The 21,722-nt window shown below is 39.2% G+C and overlaps 2 protein-coding genes across 3 annotated transcripts in view; one reads left to right on the top strand and one right to left on the bottom strand.

Annotated features, from left to right (window-relative positions):
• arhgef2b (rho/rac guanine nucleotide exchange factor (GEF) 2b) overlaps window positions 1-19,707 on the top strand; it is a 29,496-nt gene extending 9,789 nt beyond the window's left edge. The window contains exons 3-22 of one of the 2 annotated variants that reach the window (XM_074654316.1): window positions 4,200-4,267; window positions 4,450-4,513; window positions 4,763-4,895; window positions 5,874-5,977; window positions 6,266-6,409; window positions 7,166-7,416; window positions 9,237-9,362; window positions 9,719-9,836; window positions 9,965-10,213; window positions 10,355-10,431; window positions 10,775-10,947; window positions 13,834-13,901; window positions 14,233-14,457; window positions 14,540-14,617; window positions 14,832-14,887; window positions 15,205-15,246; window positions 16,459-16,509; window positions 16,603-16,887; window positions 17,394-17,550; window positions 17,671-19,707. In XM_074654316.1, the coding sequence (XP_074510417.1) occupies window positions 4,200-4,267; window positions 4,450-4,513; window positions 4,763-4,895; window positions 5,874-5,977; window positions 6,266-6,409; window positions 7,166-7,416; window positions 9,237-9,362; window positions 9,719-9,836; window positions 9,965-10,213; window positions 10,355-10,431; window positions 10,775-10,947; window positions 13,834-13,901; window positions 14,233-14,457; window positions 14,540-14,617; window positions 14,832-14,887; window positions 15,205-15,246; window positions 16,459-16,509; window positions 16,603-16,887; window positions 17,394-17,550; window positions 17,671-17,720 (2,519 nt within the window). In that variant the 3' untranslated portion in view covers window positions 17,721-19,707. Of the gene's footprint in view, window positions 1-4,199; window positions 4,268-4,449; window positions 4,514-4,762; window positions 4,896-5,873; window positions 5,978-6,265; window positions 6,410-7,165; window positions 7,417-9,236; window positions 9,363-9,718; window positions 9,837-9,964; window positions 10,214-10,354; window positions 10,432-10,774; window positions 10,948-13,833; window positions 13,902-14,232; window positions 14,458-14,539; window positions 14,618-14,831; window positions 14,888-15,204; window positions 15,247-16,458; window positions 16,510-16,602; window positions 16,888-17,390; window positions 17,551-17,670 lie in introns of both variants that reach the window. The other variant, XM_074654315.1, reaches the window with a different exon arrangement.
• The window catches only part of LOC141779470 (transmembrane protein 79-like), a 114,162-nt gene that overhangs the window by 18,066 nt on the left and 74,374 nt on the right, over window positions 1-21,722 (bottom strand). The window lies entirely within an intron of this gene.

The following is a 21,722-nucleotide window of genomic DNA, read 5'->3' as shown; positions in this document are numbered from 1 at the left end:
CAAAGAGATTAGAGGTGAACTCCAAGGTCAAGGTACATCAGTGTCAGATCGCACCATCCGTCACTGTTTGAGCCAAAGTGGACTTAATGGAAGACAACCGAGGAGGACGCAAATCATAAAAAAGCGAGACTGGAATTTTCCAAAATGCATATTGACAAGCCACAAAGCTTCTGGGAGAATGTCCTTTGGACAGATGAGACAAAACTGGAGCTTTTTGGCAAGTCACATCAGCTCTATGTTCACAGACGAAGAGATGAAGCATCCAAAGAAAAGAACACTGTACCTAATGTGAAACATGGAGGAGGCTCGGTTATGTTATGGGGCTGCTTTGCTGCATCTGGCACAGGGTGTCTTGAATCTGTGCAGGGTGCAATGAAATCTCAAGACTATCAAGGCATTCTGGAGCGAAATGTGCTGCCCAGTGTCAGAAAGCTTGGTCTCAGTTGCAGGTCATGGGTCCTCAAACAGGATAATGACCCAAAACACAGCTAAAAACACCCAAGAATGGCTAAGAACAAAACATTGGACTATTCTGAAGTGGCCTTATATGAGCCCTGATCTAAATCCTATTGAACATCTGTGGAAGGAGCTGAAACATGCTGTCTGGAGAAGGCACCCTTCAAACCTGAGACAGCTGGAGCAGTTTGCTCACGAGGAGTGGGCCAAAATACCTGTCGACAGGTGCAGAAGTCTCATTGAGAGTTACAGAAATCACTTGATTGCAGTGATTGCCTCAAAAGGTTGTGCAACAAAATATTAAGTTAAGGGTACCATCGTTTTTGTCCTGGCCAGTTTCATTAGTTTGTTTTTTAAAATGATTCTATTGAACCACAATTCAAAAGCAATGTCTGATTTTCATTAGTTAATTTTCAGTACATTTTTATTTATTATTACTTTTGTCAGTTTCAAGTTATTTCAGTGACCATTGGGGTTTTTTCTTTCTTTAACGGAAGGGTACCAACAATTTTGTCCACGTGTGTATATACTTATTAGGGCTGTCAAAGTTAAAGTAATAACAAAAATGCAAAATCATTTTAACACCACTAATTTCTTTAACTCGTCAACACAATCGATCTTTCTGAGGTTCTAGTGGGCTCAGTTTTAAAGCTAGAGTGAAGATACTGGTATCATCTGAAACAAGAAAAACCTAATGAATCCATTGTTAAAATGCTCCAAATAACGCTAAACGAGGAAAAACTGTCATGTCCATTTTCAAAGGGGTCCCTTGACCTCTGACCTCCAGATATGTGAATAAAAATGGGTTCTATGGGTACCCACGAGTCTCCCCTTTACAGACATGCCCACTTTATGATAATCACATGCAGTTTGGGGCAAGTCATAGTCAAGTCAGCACACTGACACACTGACAGCTGTTGTTGTCTGTTGGGCTGCAGTTTGCCATGTTATGATTTGAGCATATATTTTATGCTAAATGCAGTACCTGTGAGGGTTTCTGGACAATATTTGTCATATTTGCCCACTTTGCCATAACAGTATTAAATACTTGACAAATCTCCCTTTAAGGTTAATTTAGAACAGATAATTAATTTGCGATTTATCGTGATTAAATATTTTAATTTATTTACAGCCCTAATATGTGTATACTGTATATATATATATATATATATATATATATATATATATATATATATATATACATATATATTCATATGCTACTTATACAAACATATGATATAGTATGTGAGTGTGCGTGTGTGTATTTAATGTGTGTGTAACAGATGGTGTGTTAATCCTCCGTCTTCACAATGAACAGATGTACCTCTTCAGATTAACACACACACACATACACATTTTAGTGTGTCACCATGTTGTTCTGCATTGTGATTGGCTGCTGTGGGTGAACCCTGAGAACTGGGTCGAGGGGACACATATGTGTGTGTTTAAGTGTGTGTGTGTGTGTGTGCGTGTGTGGGTGTGTGTTGTATATTTTATAATCATGAAGCCGTTTACACTAAATCTGAACTAAAAGTTACTGAAAACGTTTCAGACTGGATTCATGAGAGGAAACAAACACCAAAAACAATTTAACACACACACACACACATATACAGAGACACACACATGACACACCCAACATGTGTGTGTCTGTATCTGTTGGTTTGAAGTGATGACATCATCCTAACTGGACTGTGGAAAAAGTAAAGACAAGATTTTTTTATAGTGAAATGAATGTGTGTGTGTGTGTGTGTGTGTGTGTGTGTGTGTGTGTGTGTGTGTGTGCATGCGTGCGTAACCACAGTAAACAGTCTGCAGACTATTTTTACCTCGTCTTCTCTCAGTGGGTTTTTCAGCAGGAATGTGGACTTGAGGTTTCTTGAGAAAGTTATTTGGTATCATGAAGAAGGTTCTGGGGTTCCCTGTAGAGCTTTATGAGTCTCTGAGAGGTTCTAGGGGTTTCTAATGGAGGTTCTATGGGTGTAAAGTCCACAACCAGTAAACAGCCTGCACACTTTATTTGGTTTTAGCAGCAAAAGCACCATAGATTTTTTGTCTTGGCGTATTTTGTGGCAAAACTGTTTGTCTTGGTGTGTTTTGTGGCAGGATTTTTTGTTTTGGCGTGTTTTGTGGCAGGATTTTTTGTTTTGGCGTGTTTTGTGGCAGAACTTTTTGTTTTGGCGTGTTTTGTGGCAGGATTTTTTGTTTTGGCGTGTTTTGTGGCAGAACTTTTTGTTTTGGCGTGTTTTGTGGCAGGATTTTTTGTTTTGGCGTGTTTTGTGGCAGAACTTTTTGTTTTGGCATGTTTTGTGGCAGGACTTTTTTTCTTGGCGTGTTTTGTGGCAGAACTTTTTGTCTTGGCATGTTTTGTGGCAGGACTTTTTTTCTTGGCGTGTTTTGTGGTAGAACTTTTTGTCTTGGCGTGTTTTGTGGCAGAACTTTTTGCTTTGGCGTGTTTTGTGGCAGGACTTTTTGTTTTGGCGTGTTTTGTGGCAGAACTTTTTGTTTTGGCGTGTTTTGTGGCAGGACTTTTTGTTTTGGCGTGTTTTGTGGCGGGACTTTTTGTTTTGCCGTGTTTTGTGGCAGAACTTTTTGTTTTGGCGTGTTTTGTGGCAGGGTTTTTTGTTTTGGCGTGTTTTGTGGCAGAACTTTTTGTTTTGGCGTGTTTTGTGGCAGGACTCTTTGGTTTGGCGTGTTTTGTGGCAGGACTTTTCTTCTTTGGCGTGTTTTGTGGCAAGACTTTTTGTTTTGGCATATTTTGTGGTAGAACTTTTTGTCTTGGCGTGTTTTGTGGCGGGACTTTTTGTTTTGGCGTGTTTTGTGGCAGGACTTTTTGTTTTGGCGTGTTTTGTGGCGGGACTTTTTGTTTTGTGGCAGGACTTTTTGTTTTGCCGTGTTTTGTGGCAGGACTTTTTGTATTGGCGTGTTTTGTGGCAGGACTTTTTTTCTTGCCGTGTTTTGTTTCAGAACTTTTTGTCTTGGCGTGTTTTTGTGGCAGGACTTTTTGTTTTGCCGTGTTTTGTGGCAGGACTTTTTGCCTTGCCGTGTTTTGTGGCAGGACTTTTTGTCTTGGCTTATTTTTTGGCAGAACTTTTTGTCTTGGCGTGTTTTGTGGCAGAACTTTTTGTCTTGCCGTGTTTTTGTGGCAGGACTTTTTGTTTTGCCGTGTTTTTTGGCAGGACTTTTTGTCTCGGCGTGTGTTTTGTCAGAACTTTTTGTCTTGGCGTGTTTTGTGGCAGGACTTTTTGCCTTGGCGTGTTTTGTGGCTGGACTTTTTGTTTTGCCGTGTTTTGTGGCAGGACTTTTTGTCTCGGCGTGTGTTTTGTCAGAACTTTTTGTCTTGGCGTGTTTTGTGGCAGAACTTTTTGTCTTGGCGTGTCTTGTGGCCGGATTTTTGTATTGGCATGTTTTGTTGCAGGACTTTTTTTCTTGGCTCGTTTTGTGGTAGAACTTTTTGTCTTGGTGTGTTTTGTGGCAGGACTTTTTTTTGTGTGGTCATAATATGTTGTCGTAAAACATTTCATGGTAGGATGATATCTTGATTTTTTTTTGTGGTGTTTTTGTGATTGCATTTTTTGCTGCAGGATATTTTGTTCAGACGTTCTTTTACATCAAGATCCAATCAGCTCAGTTTGTCAACATGATGTTTGGGTTTACATGTATGTAATATGATAATAGACATACAATATGAGTAATATTTCTGACCAACTACCTGTCTGTCTCTCTATCTGTCTGTCTCTCAGCCTGTAATGTCACCATCCATAACCGCTGCAGAGACAGTCTGGCCAACTGTGCAAAGATGAAACAAAAGGTAAGACCTGTCTAATTGTCTTTGGTAATTACTCGTCTGTCTGCCTGTCTGTCTGCACTGACTGTCTGTCTGTCTGTCTGTCTGTCTGTCTGTCTGTCTGTCTGTCTGTCTGTCTGTCTGTCTGTCTGTCTGTCTGTCTGTCTGTCTGTCTGTCTGACTGCCTGTCTGTCTCTCTTTAACAGCAACAGAAGCTGTCGCTGGTGAGAAACAGTTCAGCTCTGCAGAACGTCGCCATGCGCACTAAAAGTGAGTCAACCTGTCTGTCTCTCTATCTGTCTATCTCTTGGTCTATCACATTAACCAGCTGCATTGTGGGAAATGTAGTGTCCAGTGTTTTTGGACTTCATTTTGTTTGTCTCTCAGGATAGGCAATCATTGTAATTGTTGGTCTAATTCAGATTTATAATCAGTCAGATTCCTCATCAGATATCCGTGTTTGTTTTAAAAGGTGAAGAAGAAGAACTGTTCTTTATTTCTTCTTCTGTGTCTCTTCAGCTCCGATGATGAAGGAGCGTCCGAGCTCGGCCATCTATCCCTCAGATAGTCTTCGTCAGTCTCTGCTTGGGTCCAGACGGGTTCGCTCCGGCCTCTCGCTCGCCAAGAGTGTCTCCACCAATAACATTGCAGGGTGAGAGCGAACAGCCGCCTTATTGATTGTTGAATGTAAACGACATTCAGCTGAAAGAGTTCGTTGTTGCGTAGAATCTTCAGTAATGTAGTCTCAGTATGTTTATATTAGAGCTGTCAAAGTTAATGTGATAATTAAAACAAATTAGTTTTAACGCTTATAATTTCTTTAACGCATTAATGCAACTTGTGATTGTGCCCGCTCTTCCATCATGTTGAGGTTCCAGTGGGCTCATTTTTAAAGCTAGAGTGAAGATACTGGTATCATATGAAATTAGTAAACCTAAAGAATCCATTGGTACCAACCATGTCATGTTAGCTTGTCATGAAGGAGGTTAAATAATGCTCCAAACTTATGCTAAATTTTGGCGAGGAAAAACTGTCATGGCCATTTTCAAAGGGGTCTCTTTGATCCTTAAGATATGTGAAAGTAAATGGGTTCTGTGGGTACCCACGAGTCTCCCCTTTACAGACATGCCCACTTTATGATAATCACATGCAGTTTGGGGCAAATCATAGTCAATTCAGCACACTGACACACTGACAGCTGTTGTTGCCTGTTGTGCTGCAGTTTGCCATGTTATGATTTGAGCATATTTTTTATTCTAAATGCAGTACCTGTGAGGGTTTCTGGACAACATTTGTCATTTTTTTGTGTTGTTAATTGATTTCCAATAATAAATATATACATACATTTGCATAAAGCAGAATATTTGTCCACTCCCTTGTTGATAAGAGTATTAAATACTTGACATATCTCCCCTTAAGGTACATTTTGAATGGATAAAAAATGTGTGATTAATTTGTGATTAATCACGATTGAATATTTGAATCGATTGACAGCCCAAATATATATACTGTATATATATATATATATATATATATACACATACATACATACATACACACATATATATATATATATATATATATATATATATATATTAATAGTGTCTCTCTCCACCTGTGTGTCCCTCAGAATGTGTGAGGACGCTGTCGGTCTCAGGAGGATCTTGTCTCAGTCCACTGAGTCTCTGAACTTCAGGAGCAGGACTTTGTCCCTGGAGTCTCTGACCGACGACGGTCTGTTGTTTTATATCAGCTGTTTATAATAATTCAATCTGTCATTAGCTCTTTAATCACATTATTATTATTAATAATAATAATAATAATAATAATATTATTATTATTATTATTATTATTATTATTATTATCATTATCATTATTATTATGCACGCTGAAAACATCTGGAACCAGCTGACAGGAGATGATGTTACATCACAAAACAATGAACAACAACTAGAACAATAAAGTAATACGTGTGTCTGTGTCTTGTGTCCTGTCGTGTTGTGTTGTGTTGTGTTGTTGCAGGTGAGTGGTGGTGGAGCCCCCTGCTGGAGGACCTGCAGATGGAGGGCAGCTGTGTTCAGGCCGACAGCTGGAGTCTCGTTGTGGAGCCACACTTCCTGCAGACGCTTCACAAAGACATCATCAAAAAACAGGATGTCATCTACGGTATAGAAATATATATGTATACAAAATATACACAAAGACATTGTCAAACAGTAGAAATATATACAGATATAATTACGCATATATGCACATTATATATAGAAATGCCTCATCTACCATAATATGGTGGAAGGAACCTGCCAAAATAAAAAATAAATGAATACATAAATAAATAACTCGATAAATAAATAAATATGTCATTAATTTGAGCAAAAATGATATAGAAAATAAATGTAGCCATTAATTAATTGATAAAATGTGACAAAAATAGATTTTTCAGTTTTAATCGGCTTCTTTATTTATTTATCTTTGTATTAATTCCCTCATTTATTTACTTTTCTGTTTAATTTTCCCTATTATTTATTTATGGATTTATGTTATGAAATTTTAAATTATTTTTCCTTTTTGCATTTATTTTTTTCGTTTATTTATATATATATATATATATATTGAAATTAATTTTATCAATTAATTAATTGCTACATTTATTTTTGCTATATTTAATGACATTTATTTAGTTTCACATTTTTTCTTTTTAATCTTTTTATTAATTGTGTATTTATTTAAAAAAAAAAATGTTTATGAATTGTATCCATTGATTAATGGCTACATTTATTTCTAATTACACATTTATTCATTTATCCAGTCTTTTTTTAATTATTTTTGTTTATTTATTTAATATATTATTTATTTATATATAATATATATATGTGTGTTGACTGTGTGCATCATCAGGATAAACTCGTTTGTGTCTCTCAGAGTTGATCCAGACGGAGTTCCACCACGTGCGGACGTTGCGGATCATGGAGGGCGTGTACCGGCGGGGGATGCTGGAGGAGGTGATGCTGGAGGCGGCCGTGGTTCACACCATCTTCCCCTGTCTGGACCAGCTGCTGGAGTGGCACTCCAGCTTCCTGACGGAGCTGCTCAACAGGAGGAAGGAGGGTCTGATGGAGGGCAGCGCCACCAACTTCACCGTCCGCAGCATCGGAGACCTGCTGCTCAGACAGGTACGGCTGGACAAGTGACTCTCTGAGGGGTCACAGAGGTTATTACATCATACAGGGTCAAAGGTCATTACATTCACATCAGTGTGAGATCAGTGAGACTTTATGTTTATCTGGTGTTATAGAGTAAATCTATTTTAACAGTCTGTTTATCCTGCAAAAGGCCGGATATTCAAAAAATACCCAAATATTTACTTCATGTGTCAAACATAAAACACAAACATCAACCAGAGCATCACTGCTACAGAAATAGTTCCACACTGAATGTCATCTTTACATTTGAAGCTTTTGTTGAGGTTTTTGAATAATTTGTATGTCTGTCGTCATATTTTATGACGTCATCACCCTAAAAAGACAAACAAAAAAAGCTGCTCCGCAACCAAATGTTGATTTAAAAGTTATTAAAACATTAACATTATTAATGAAGCTTCCAACAAAAATGCGGTTTCACCTCATTAGTAGAAGAAAAAGTAGATCCTTGACTTAACTTGATTCCTGTAGAGGTCCTGAATTTAAGATTTAACTCCAGTAAAAGTGCAGAAGTAATATCATCTAAATGTACGTAAAGTGAAAGTACTCCTTCTGTTCAGATTCTGTTCCTATAATATTCATCCGAGATCATTTTAACAACTCTGTATAGAAAATTATATCTATAACAACTAGGGCTGTCAAAGTTAACAAGATAATAACGCGTTAACACAAATTAATTTTAACGCCACTAATGTCTCTAAGTTATTAACGCAACTTGTGATTTTTAGGTTGTAGAGGCTCAGTTTTAAAGGGACTATTTGTAACTTCTTACACGTATAAATCATTGAAAGTGGGTGTCCCATGCGCGCTCGCATGTGGCTACGCTGTTCAGACGGGACTCCAACACAAACTACACGGAAGCACCAAAACCGCAAAGTTATATCTAGTGAAGCCCGTCTGTTAAACAGTGTTGGCCGCGATCGGAGGACGTGGGGGAGACCGTAGCTTTGGTCTCCAGGGCCGGAGTCTCTGCTGTACTCTGCTCCTCTGCTCCGCTGCCTGCCTGCCTTCACTCACACACCACTCGTTCTCGCTCTTTCGCTCCACTCTCACGTGCATGCGCGCACACTACCCACTGCAGAAGAGTTAGTAGCTCTGAGAATATCTAGTGAATGTACATTGGACGTTTGTACAGAAATAACTGCTGCAGCTCCTCCAGACCAACAGAGGTTTTCCATGTCTTGTGAAGTGACGGGGCTCCGCAGCGAGAAATGTTATAGTCTCCGACCAAAACTCCGGTGTCTCCCCTGTTCCCTCCGGCCGCGGTCGGGAGGCTGAGGCAGGAAAAGCCAACACTAGGATCAGCTTTGATTCATGGAGGGACCTTTGTCTGGTCAGCTAACATTACTGCCAAGCAGCTGAAATATAGAGTGATATTGTGGTTTTAGCTGACGTGTGTTGCCTCACTGTGTTGACACTGAAACTCACTTTTGTTGACTTACCGGCCACAGGTGTCGCTGTTAACAAGCAATTTCTGATTCTTACAAACAGTCCCTTTTAAATCTACAGTGAAGATACTGGTATCATAGTAAACTATAAAACCTAATGAATCCATCGGTACCAACCATGTCATACTAGCTTGTCATGAAGGAGGCTAAATAACGCTCTAAACGTACGCTGAATTTTGGCGAGGAAAAACTGTCATGGCCATTTTCAAAGCGGTCCCTTGACCTCTGACCTTCAGATATGTGAATGTGTGAGGGTTTTACTCCCAATAAAATGTCCAAAAAAATGTCCGAAAGCTGCTCAGCTGATCATATTTCAATATTGTGTGTGTGTGTGTTTGTGTGTAGTTTTCAGGTCAGTGTGCAGACGACATGAAGAAAATTTACTCTGAGTTCTGCAGTCGACACCCGAAAGCTGTGAAACTCTACAAAGAAGTTTTATCTCGAGACAGAAGACTGCAGCCGTTTATCAGGGTGAGGACCAGAGCCAGAACCAGGACCAGGACCTGAGCCTTGACCTGGAACTAGTCAAAGTTTAGAGTGCCGTAGACCTTGTCTCATAGGTTTCAGACCACTTTTCTGTGTCCGGTTTGATCTGGTTTACACAGTTCTTTACTAGACTGTTTATCTAGACTAGATTAGACCAGACTAGACCTGCTGTTCTTAGTCCAGGTCCAGGTTAGATCCTGGTTTATCCTTGTTTCCAGATCTAGACCTGGGTTTGCTCCAGTATAGACCAGAAATTAAATCTGGTTTAATCTGGTTTAAACTGGTGTAGACCTGGTGTTTCTATATTGATTCTCTGTCTCTCTCCATCCCATAATGGTTAGCGTGCCTGTCGTGGTCCTCTGCTGCGTCGTCATGGCGTCCAGGAGTGCATCCTGCTGGTGACACAGCGAATCACAAAGTACCCCGTCCTCATCCAACGAATCTTGGACAACACCAAAGGTACCTACGACCTCTGACCTTTAATAACCTCTGACCCTTAATAACCTCTGACCCTTAATAACCTCTGACCTTTAATAACCTCTGACCCTTGACTTCTGATGTGACCATGTCCCTGTGACCTCGTGCAGGCAATGAAGAGGAGGCGCAGGCGTTGAGCCGGGGACTGCTCCTCCTGAAGGGGCTAATCAGCTCGGTGGACCAGGAGGTGCTGGAGCTGGACCGGACCAGGAGGCTGCAGGAGATCCAGGCACGTCTGGACCCCCGGGCCCAGACGGAGGTCCAGGGAGGAGGTGTGTTCAGAGGAGGAGAGCTGCTGAGGAGGAGGCTCCTCCACGAGGGACCTCTCCTCTGGAAGGTCCAGGGCTCCAGGATGAAAGGTAGAGGAGGCTGTTTACCTGCTGTGAAGTCACACCTGTTTACCTGCTGTGGTGATGTCACACCTGTTAACCTGCTGTGATATCCTAGCTATGTGGGCGGAGCTCACACCTGCTGACCAGCCTCTGTATGTTTGTCTCCAGATGTGCAGGTCCTGCTGATGTCAGACATCTTGGTTTTCCTTCAGGAGAAAGATCAAAAGTTCATTTTCGCATCACAGGTGAGTCACACCTGGTCACACCTGCACCTCCTCATGTCCCTCCCCCTCTTCTCTCTATCCATCAGTCTTTCAACCATTTTCAACCACTGATCCGGGTCCAGGACTTGATAGCAGAAGGGTAAACAGAGTAGCTCCCAGGTGTTCCCAGGTCCTTGGAACATTGGATCATTTGATCCTTGAATCCTTGGTTCCTGTCTGTCTACCTGTCTGTTTACCTGTCTGTCTACCTGTCTGTTTACCTGTCTGTCTACCTGTCTGTCTACCTGTCTGTCTACCTGTCTGTCTCACCTGTCTCTCTACCTGTCTGTTTACCTGTCTGTCTCCACCTGTCTCTCTGTCTCAGGACAAGTCTCCGGTGGTCTCTCTGAACAACCTGATCGTCAGAGACATAGCCAATCAGGAGCGAGGGATGTACATAATCAGCGCCTCCACTCCTCCAGAGATGTACGAGCTGCACGCTTCGTCTAAAGAAGGCCGGAAGACCTGGATGAGCCGCATCCAGCAGACTGCCCTCAGGTTAGTACTGCCTCAAGGATTCAAAGGTCCAAAGATCCAAGAACTGTTATTAATTACTTTAGTTGTTACTGTAATTGCTCAGTAATAATACTGCATAATTCTGTGAAGTACAGTATGTGGTACAGTATATAGTACAGTATGTGGTACAGTATGTGGTACAGTATGTGGTACAGTATATAGTACAGTAAATAGTACAGTATGTGGTACAGTATGTGGTACAGTATATAGTACAGTATGTGGTACAGTATGTGGTACAGTATATAGTACAGTATGTGGTACAGTATATAGTACAGTATGTGGTACAGTAAATAGTACAGTATGTGGTACAGTATGTGGTACAGTATATAGTACAGTATGTGGTACAGTATGTGGTACAGTATATAGTACAGTATGTGGTACAGTATATAGTACAGTATGTGGTACAGTATGTGGTACAGTATATAGTACAGTATATAGTACAGTATGTGGTACAGTATGTGGTACAGTAAATAGTACAGTATGTGGTACAGTATGTGGTACAGTATATAGTACAGTATGTGGTACAGTATATAGTACAGTATGTGGTACAGTATATAGTACAGTATGTGGTACAGTATATAGTACAGTATGTGGTACAGTATGTGGTACAGTAAATAGTACAGTATGTGGTACAGTATATAGTACAGTATGTGGTACAGTAAATAGTACAGCATGTGGTACAGTAAATAGTACAGTATGTGGTACAGTATATAGTACAGTATATAGTACAGTATGTGGTACAGTAAATAGTACAGTATGTGGTACAGTATGTGGTACAGTATGTGGTACAGTAAATAGTACAGTATGTGGTACAGTAAATAGTACAGTATGTGGTACAGTATGTGGTACAGTATGTGGTACAGTAAATAGTACAGTATGTGGTACAGTATGTGGTACAGTATGTGGTACAGTAAATAGTACAGTATGTGGTACAGTAAATAGTACAGTATGTGGTACAGTAAATAGTACAGTATGTGGTACAGTATATAGTACAGTATGTGGTACAGTAAATAGTACAGTATGTGGTACAGTATGTGGTACAGTATGTGGTACAGTAAATAGTACAGTATGTGGTACAGTATGTGGTACAGTATATAGTACAGTATGTGGTACAGTATGTGGTACAGTATATAGTACAGTATGTGGTACAGTAAATAGTACAGTATGTGGTACAGTAAATAGTACAGTATGTGGTACAGTAAATAGTACAGTATGTGGTACAGTATGTGGTACAGTATATAGTACAGTATGTGGTACAGTAAATAGTACAGTATGTGGTACAGTAAATAGTACAGCATGTGGTACAGTAAATAGTACAGTATGTGGTACAGTAAATAGTACAGCATGTGGTACAGTATATAGTACAGTAAATAGTACAGTATGTGGTACAGTAAATAGTACAGTATGTGGTACAGTAAATAGTACAGCATGTGGTACAGTATATAGTACAGTATGTGGTACAGTAAATAGTACAGCATGTGGTACAGTAAATAGTACAGTATGTGGTACAGTATATAGTACAGTATGTGGTACAGTATGTGGTACAGTGTATATAGTACAGTATGTGGTACAGTATGTGGTACAGTAAATAGTACAGTATGTGGTACAGTAAATAGTACAGCATGTGGTACAGTAAATAGTACAGTATGTGGTACAGTAAATAGTACAGCATGTGGTACAGTATATAGTACAGTATGTGGTACAGTATGTGGTACAGTGTATATAGTACAGTATGTGGTACAGTATGTGGTACAGTATATAGTACAGTATGTGGTACAGTATGTGGTACAGTATATAGTACAGTATGTGGTACAGTATGTGGTACAGTATGTGGTACAGTATATAGTACAGTATGTGGTGCAGTATGTGGTACAGTAAATAGTACAGTATATAGTACAGTATGTGGTACAGTATGTGGTACAGTATATAGTACAGTATGTGGTACAGTATATAGTACAGTATGTGGTACAGTATATAGTACAGTATGTGGTACAGTAAATAGTACAGTATGTGGTACAGTATGTGGTACAGTATATAGTACAGTATGTGGTACAGTAAATAGTACAGTATGTGGTACAGTATGTGGTACAGTATGTGGTACAGTATATAGTACAGTATGTGGTACAGTATGTGGTACAGTATATAGTACAGTATGTGGTACAGTAAATAGTACAGTATGTGGTACAGTATGTGGTACAGTATATAGTACAGTATGTGGTACAGTATATAGTACAGTATGTGGTACAGTATGTGGTACAGTATATAGTACAGTATATAGTACAGTATGTGGTACAGTATGTGGTACAGTATGTGGTACAGTAAATAGTACAGTATATAGTACAGTATGTGGTACAGTATATAGTACAGTATGTGGTACAGTATATAGTACAGTATGTGGTACAGTATATAGTACAGTATGTGGTACAGTATATAGTACAGTAAATAGTACAGTATATAGTACAGTATGTGGTACAGTATATAGTACAGTAAATAGTACAGTATATAGTACAGTATATAGTACAGTATATAGTACAGTATATAGTACAGTAAATAGTACAGTATATAGTACAGTATATAGTACAGTATATAGTACAGTAAATAGTACAGTATATAGTACAGTAAATAGTACAGTAAATAGTACGGTATATAGTACAGTAAATAGTACAGTAAATAGTACAGTAAATAGTACAGTATGTGGTACAGTATGTGGTACAGTATATAGTACAGTATGTGGTACAGTATGTGGTACAGTATGTGGTACAGTATATAGTACAGTATGTGGTACAGTATATAGTACAGTATGTGGTACAGTATATAGTACAGTATGAAGTACTCATTACTTCACAGTATTGTGTGTTTTGTCTCCAGCTGTCCGTCCAGAGCCGAGTTTCCTCTCATCGAGACTGAAGACAAAGCTTTAATACGCAGACTCAGAGGTACAACACCTCCTTTCTCCTTCACATCCTCCCTCTTCACCTCCTCCTTCACCTCCTCCTTCACCTGTTGTTTCTTGTCATAAAAATGTCACCCAAATAAAATCTATTTCACATCTAATTCAAAATGTTCCCTCCTCCTCTCTCCTCTCCTCCTCCCGTCCTCCCCTCCTCGTCCTCCCCCTCCTCCTCCTCATCCTCCTCCTCCTGTGCTCCTCCTGTACTCCTCCTCCTCCCCTCCTCCTGTTCTCCTCCCCTCCTCCCCTCCTCCCGTTCTCCTCTCCTCCTCCCCTCCTCCTCCTCCTCCTCCTCCTCCTCTCTTCCTCCCACCCAGCTGACATCCAGCAGAAAGACAGGGAGGTGCTGGAGCTCCTGCAGGAGCGAGTCACTCTGTTTTCTGACTGGGTGGAGGCGACAGGAAGAGGAGGAGGAGATGAAGAAGGAGGTGAGGATCTCAGCACCTCCTCCTCCTCCTCCTCCTCCTGCAGGAACCTATTCAGAGCCGACACTCCTCACGCTCCTCAGGCGGAGCCGCTCCTCGCCGCCTCCATCACTGAAGGTCAGTCTGGTGTCTGTTCACACCTCCTGTGTAGTAATAAATAATAAAACCTCAGAATCTGATCGTGTCTGTTTTCTTCTAGTGGACAAACTGACTGATCTGCTGCTGAACTCCAACATCCACAAACACTCCGTTACCAACGGCAACCAGGAACTCAGCAGTGAGTCACCTGTCTACAATTCTTCTTCTTCTTCTTCTTCTTCTTCTTCTTCTTCTTCTTCTTCTTCTTCTTCTTCTTCTTCTTCTTCTTCTTATTCTCCTCCTCCTCCTCCTTTTTCTGCTTCTTTATTTTCTTGGTTATGAAATTAAAGTTTACTGTTGACTGATGGACAGACGCTGACCTGTCTGTCTCCATGTCTCTGTCGGTCCCTCAGATGGAGACTCTGGTTCTCTGAACGGCTCTTTTGAGTTGAACAGCAGCTCCTCGAAGGTAAATCACCTCATCACCTCGTCACCTCTGATCAAAGATGTTTGATCAAAGCTGCAATTTTTACTTAAACTGAAACAAAATGTGAAAGATCATCTGCAGGAAACGGAAAGTCGGACCTGTTTTAGTTCTTTTTAGTAAACTCTTCTCAATGAGGAGTGTAACAACCACCACTGAGTATAAAATCTGCCAGATTCTGTATGAAGTCTGGTGTGATGAACTCCTGATTGGACTGATTTAGTTCCTTCAATCTAAAAGGATTAGTGTTTGATTAGAAACAAGTTCTATTGAACATGTTCTGTGTTGTTTTTCTCTTTCAGGACAGAAACGGTAACCAGCTGCAGGAACGAACCCTGAAAGAGGTAAAGAACACTTCTTCTGACGTTGTTTTTACGTAGCGTTGTTTTTACGTAGCGTTTTTACGTAACGTTGTTTTTAACGTAACGTTGTTTTTAACGTAACGTTGTTTTTAACGTAACGTTGTTTTTAACGTAACGTTGTTTTTAACGTAACGTTGTTTTTAACGTAACGTTTTTATGTAGCGTTTTTACGTAACGTTGTTTTTAACGTAACTTTGTTTTTAACGTAACGTTGTTTTTAACGTAACGTTGTTTGACGTAGCGTAGTTTTAGGTAGCATTGTTTTACGTAGTGTCGTTTTACGCAGCGTTGTTTAACGTAGCGTTGTTTTACTTAGCGTTGTTTTACGTAGCGTTGCTTTTACCCAGCGCTGCTTTTACGTAGCGTTGCTTTTACCCAGCGCTGCTTTTACTTAGCGTTGCTTTTACCCAGCGCTGCTTTTACGTAACGTTGTTTCACGTAACGTTACGTAAGAAAGGCTGCTTTGACGTAACGTTGTTTCACGTAACGTTACGTAAGAAAGTCCGCTAAGCCGGTTGTTATTTATCTACATAGTTACGTTGTTACATAACGTTGTTACATTAAGTTGTTCCGTTCCGTTGTTACATTCCATTGTTACGTTAAGTTGTTACGTTACACTGGTACATTACGTTGTTACGTTACGTTGGTACCTTATGTTGATACCTTACGTTGGTACCTTACGTTGGTACGTTACTATTTGAACACAAACCATGATGATTTTTCTAACCTGAATCAAGTAGTTTTGCTGCCTGAACTAAACCAATCATTTCACAACGTTAACGTGTTATTGTGCGTTTCTGTGAGCGAGATACAAGGCTCATATGAAACATATTCCTGAAACTAGTTTTGGTTCAGAAATGTCGGTGATTAACATGGTGACTGTGTTGGTGTAATAGTTCATAGATTATGTTCTGATCTAACAAATCTATAACTCTTAGAATCTGTAGATATGTTTAATACATTTCTCTTGTGTTGTTCTTTCACGTAACGAAGACTATACAAGAGTAAAAACGTTACAGATACAGACATGAGGGGGTTCCCGGTGTATTCTTTATCTTTAAGCGCTCCGTGGCTGAAAAAAGATTGAGAACCTCTGATGTAGCAGACAAAAAAATGTGATTTCCTTTCAGTTGGACTTACAGTTTCTGTCCAATCTGAGCAGTCTTTAACAGCTGACACCTGTCCTCTCCACAGGAAGTCCCTCAGCGATTGGTCCGTCTGAGCACACAGCTTCACGCCCTGCAGGTCTCAGTCTGAGTTATTTATTCCATATATTTATTATTCATACGATCATGATAAATAGAAAGTGACACGTCTACGTTCTTGGCTCTCCTCCAGGCTGCTGTGATTCGTCAGGATTCCATCCTGGAACTGTCAATCAGAACAGGCCTTCTCCCCTCGTCTACTACAGGCCCCGCCCCCCGCCTCAGCCGCTCGATGTCACGGGACACGGGGCTGGATGCTGGTGGCGAGGCGGTGCTGCTGCGGCGGCAGGTGGAGCTGCTCCAGGAGGAAGTGACACGGCTGCGTTTGAGGGGGGAGGAGCCAACCGGAGAGGGGGTGGAGCCTGGCAGCAAGAAGAAGAGCAAAGGAAAGACTGGTGATGTCATCAAGGGAGAACAGGTGAGTCAGTTGTTTCACTAACGGTGATAATATCTGATATATGATATACTGATATATCAGTGTGTTAGCGAGGTACGGTCAGAGTAACCTGGCTAGATCGCCATGGTAACACCTAACAGCTAACCTGGTCCGGACCCGTTTTTGTTCTCTTCAGAGGGAGACTGAATATTAATAACGATATTTTCTCTGAGGGAAAACGTTAGCTTTGAATCAGTAATGAAACGGAACGGGCAGTTATAGTAGCACAGACTGTACGCATCGCCATGGTATGGATGTATATATATATAAATATATATACAAATATATATACAAATACATATATATAAATATATATACAGTATATATGCTCCCTTTAAAGGGAACCTGGTTAACAAAGACGGCTGTTAACCACCGCCGTGCCCTACGTCGTGGTCGTACCAGTTATCTCTGATAACCAGCTGCTCTGTGGAACCCAGGATGAACTAAGCTAAGCTAAATAAGCTAAGCTAAGATGTCTGTGTCAGCAGGTGAGCAGGAGGCGTGGCAGCAGGGAATCGGAGCCTCGCCCCCTCGCACCATTGGCTAGCCAGGATCCGGTTGACCAATTAGACGGCGTCCAGGAAGGAAACAAGGAGGAAGAGGAGGAAGTGATGAGAATCTCTCCTCGCTCTGACAGCCCCAGAGGTCGGCACAACTCATCAATAACTATTATTGATCATTATTATTATAGAAATGAGAGCATTATGATCACTTTTGATGATGTTTGTCTGTCACCATGGTAACCTCTGACCTCTGACCTCTCAGACCTGCAGGACATCCCAGAGGAGAGCGAGAGCGGAGCTGATCCCAGTTAACATCACACCTATAGCTGATGACCTCAGGGACCTCCGCTGATGTCACCACGGTGACAGTCACCGTCAGACTTTTGTAATAAAAGTTGGAGATGATGTCATTTCCTGTTTTACAGAAGTGTTTTAGACCAAATTGGACTTCTGGTCGCAGCTGTCGTACTTTTGCTCCTGAATTGTTTTCTGATTGTTGCCGTTAGGTTAGAAACAGGAAGTACAGTATAACATGTGACCTGTTTACATCATCACGTCAGCTGGAGCCCCGCCCACAGGCGCTGAAGTGGGCGGGGCATTGTATTGGGAGGGCGGAGTTTAAATAGTGTCATAGCACTTGTTTTCTCTGTCTGGTTCCCTCAGTGGTCACCACACTACATTACCCAGAATGCCTTCAGCTTCAGTCACAACCTGCTGGGGTGGGGGGTATAAACTGTATTTATATGGTAACTAAAACTAAACGTAGTTTAACTTTAGAAACATTTTGTAGGATTTTAGTCAAAGAGACTAAAGTTTGAGTTTCTGTCTTTTGTGAAACCAAAAAACTGTTTTTTAAATTTAAGATTAAAGTGAGAATTTATACGTTTCCAGAAATGTTTCCAGAATTAAACCGTTTTTAAAGGACCACTGCAAAAAAAACAAGAAGGAAACAGGAAGCTGTTTGCTGTCTGACTGAAACAGGAGATCACTGCTGAAGTGCTCCTGTCTATTAGCATGTTAGCATGTTAGCATGTTAGCGTGGCTATTTCTTTTATACTTGTATAGAACCTGATCGTATATTGTCTTATTGATTGGTTGGTTGCAACCAATCAGCTTGTTTGAAGATGTTTTTATTGAGATGAGGTGAACATCTTAAAGGGAACATTCTCCATCTTTAATGTGGACGTCCAGTCAGTGCTGATGGTCATTGTAGTCCATTGAAGCAATACATTCCTCAGTGCTGCCATATTGACCCAGAGAGCTGAGTTCTCCTGCTCGCTACCAAACAACGTATATCGCTAACAAGTGAAAGTCAATAGTTCGTTCCATTGCAACATTTATTGCTTCTATCGACTACATTGAGCATCAACACTGACCGTACGTCCACATTAAAGATGGAGAACTTTCCCTTTAACCAAAACACTTTGATCTGCAGAGCAGAACTTTATTGACAGTGTTTACTGATGTCCAAATATTTCATTATAGATTTAAAAATTATGGATGAAGGAGAACATTCGCCATGGATACAGTAACCATGGACACCGCTCTGGTGTTTATTCTGATGACGGTGATGATCTCAGTGTGAAGGACTCTTGGTGGACATCTCACTGTCTCATTATGATTTAAAGGAGGAGGAACGACAGACTGAACGCTGTATAAACATATTTAATGAGGAAGGAATAAACCGTCAAAGATCACATGATACAAAAACAATCTGCCGTGTACATTAACATGTTCAAGTCCATCAATGTAACACACATTTATACATTTCTAAAATACACCGAGAACGAACAAATATAGTCAGACAGACTGTCTAAAAACAATAAATATTAATCTTTTTAACCTCTCTTAATAAGATGCCAATTTGTGTTATTTACACATTTATATTTCAACATGTTTTCTCGCTGTATGTTTATTAAAATAGTAAAACTCTCTGTTTGTTACAGTTGATGGTTTCAGGTATTTTTGTCTCATGTGATCCTGTTTTATGATTTAACCTCCTGATCGTTGAATCTCGTCTCTGGAAACCGTCAGTTTGTCTTTGAGCTGAACGCCGAGAGTTCGTGTTCAGATGTTCAGGTTGCGATTCTGAGATCTGTGACAGCAGTTTGACGTTCGGATTGAGCTCTAAACTGAACTGATCTGGAGTCAGAAACAGAATCTTCTTATTGTAGTTTTAGAAACTTTGAGCTGAATTTAGTGTCTGTATAAAGATTTGATCAGAAAACTGTAAATGATTTTTGTTGTAAGTTTATTGTTTGTACGTGTGCTCATTATAAATCTAATCGGCTGGATAAAACATTGATGTTGGCGTTTTTATTTCTGGAGATTATAATCATAAAATACGTTTAATCTACAGCAGCATTCATGCTTTATTTTATTCTTATATTAAATAAATGATGTTTTAGCTTCTTCCAAAATATCTGACCGATCACTTAAAACAGTTTTAGAAACTCTTGATGGATTAAAAATGTTTTTAATGCGATTCAAAAACTTTTGATTCCAAAATTATTATTTTTTTATTCACATTAATATATTTCTAATCATCAATTTATTTTACCTGCAATAAAGTATTTTTTGATTGTAGTGTCGATAGTTTTGCTCTCAAAGTAAGTGATTGTGCAAGAAGCTTTTTACGTTCAACAAAATAAGGAGGAAAATAAGATTACATATTAAGAGGCACAGATAATAACGTAACAGTCGATAATTTAATGTTTTAAATATTGTTTTGGTTTTTGTGGCTTTTCTATTTTTCAGCTCGACTAAAGAATTGAAATAGAGCTTAATATCCATAGAAATAAGGTAAAGTTTGCTTTTCTGTGTTCATTTTAGTTTATGAAAATGGAATTTGATTAATATTATAAACAGTTGGATTCAAAAACTAACATTTTTGTCCATTGTGTTATTTCCAAAATAAATCAAAATATCACCAACATAAAGCATGACTTTAATTAAATCACTTTTTCCCCCCAATATTATATTTTTTGTTCTTTTGTTCATTTTGAAACAACAGAACAAACATTCACAAACGTCCCCAATAATAACATTCTCGGTACAAAGAAACTTAACAAACCTAATATTAATATAAAATAAGCCAGTATAGATACAAGAAAAAAATATTATATATAAACAAAATAGATAAATAAGTAAAAAGAATATACACAAGTAAAAAAATTAAATAAAATATATTTATATATACATATATATATATATACTGTATACACATATACATACATATACGCACACGCAGTACATACACATACAAAAACACATATAATCAATAAAAAAAATCAGTATACAATTCAATCATCATCCTGTTCTATCTCCCTATTCACAATCTTCCTGCTCCAGCAATGATACAAATTACAAGCTACTTTGGAGTGATGGTGGTAACACCAATCCTTTTTCTTTTATTAAACAAATTCAAATTTACAAACAACATGGCTCATAGATCATTGCATTCAAGTAAAAGGACAAGGTGCATACAGAACAAGAACAAATAAAATATGAAAAATTATACATGAAAATAATAATACATTAAATTAAGGGCTAGGGCTGTACCTGTAATTCATATTCTTCTATTATGCTAAGAAGTTTCGATGCATTTTTGTTTTTCATGACTTTAAGGGCTTTTATGTAAGAAAGAAACTCAGAATGAAACACATTAAACCTAGGTTTCACTTTCATATACTTGGATTTGTGCAAATAAAATGTTCCAAGAATGAGAATGTTATTCAGCAGAAAGTCGTCTTTGTTGTTTTCCATGACAAGTCCATAAACAATGTCCTTTTGAGAGAAGTTTCCCAGATGAGAAACTTTTGGGAAACCAGTCATGTATATCAGAAGCCATAAAACTCCAGAATACATACAATGGAAAAAAATCACTGGATGGATACACTCCATTTAATATTTTAAAAGGGATTTCTTTTGCTTTGGGAGTTATGGGGAATTTTAGATATTTAGTTCGTAACATGTGAATAGTCTTTTTCTGATAGATAGCACCAATCCTTAATTAAATCACTTTTATCCATATTGAATCCCAGGACTCTCACCAGCAGACTGAGGAACAGTTTTTTCCCCCAGGCCATCAGACTTTTAAATATATAATTCATACACCTTCTCACACAAAAATATATCTTATAATGTATATACAGTATATGTTCTTAATGTATATGTTCTTAATATGCCCTTGTACAAAGTATTTCCTTTTATAATTGTAATGTAAATTAAATTGTAATGTAAATGTAATACAACTTATTATTTTAATGGAGCTTCCCAGCAAAAAGTATTTCACACGTTTGTACCTGTATAACC

The sequence above is a fragment of the Sebastes fasciatus genome, chromosome 12 (genome assembly GCF_043250625.1).
Source record: "Sebastes fasciatus isolate fSebFas1 chromosome 12, fSebFas1.pri, whole genome shotgun sequence".
NCBI classification, from domain to species: Eukaryota; Metazoa; Chordata; class Actinopteri; order Perciformes; family Sebastidae; genus Sebastes; species Sebastes fasciatus.
This window is presented reverse-complemented; position numbering and strand designations above follow the sequence as displayed.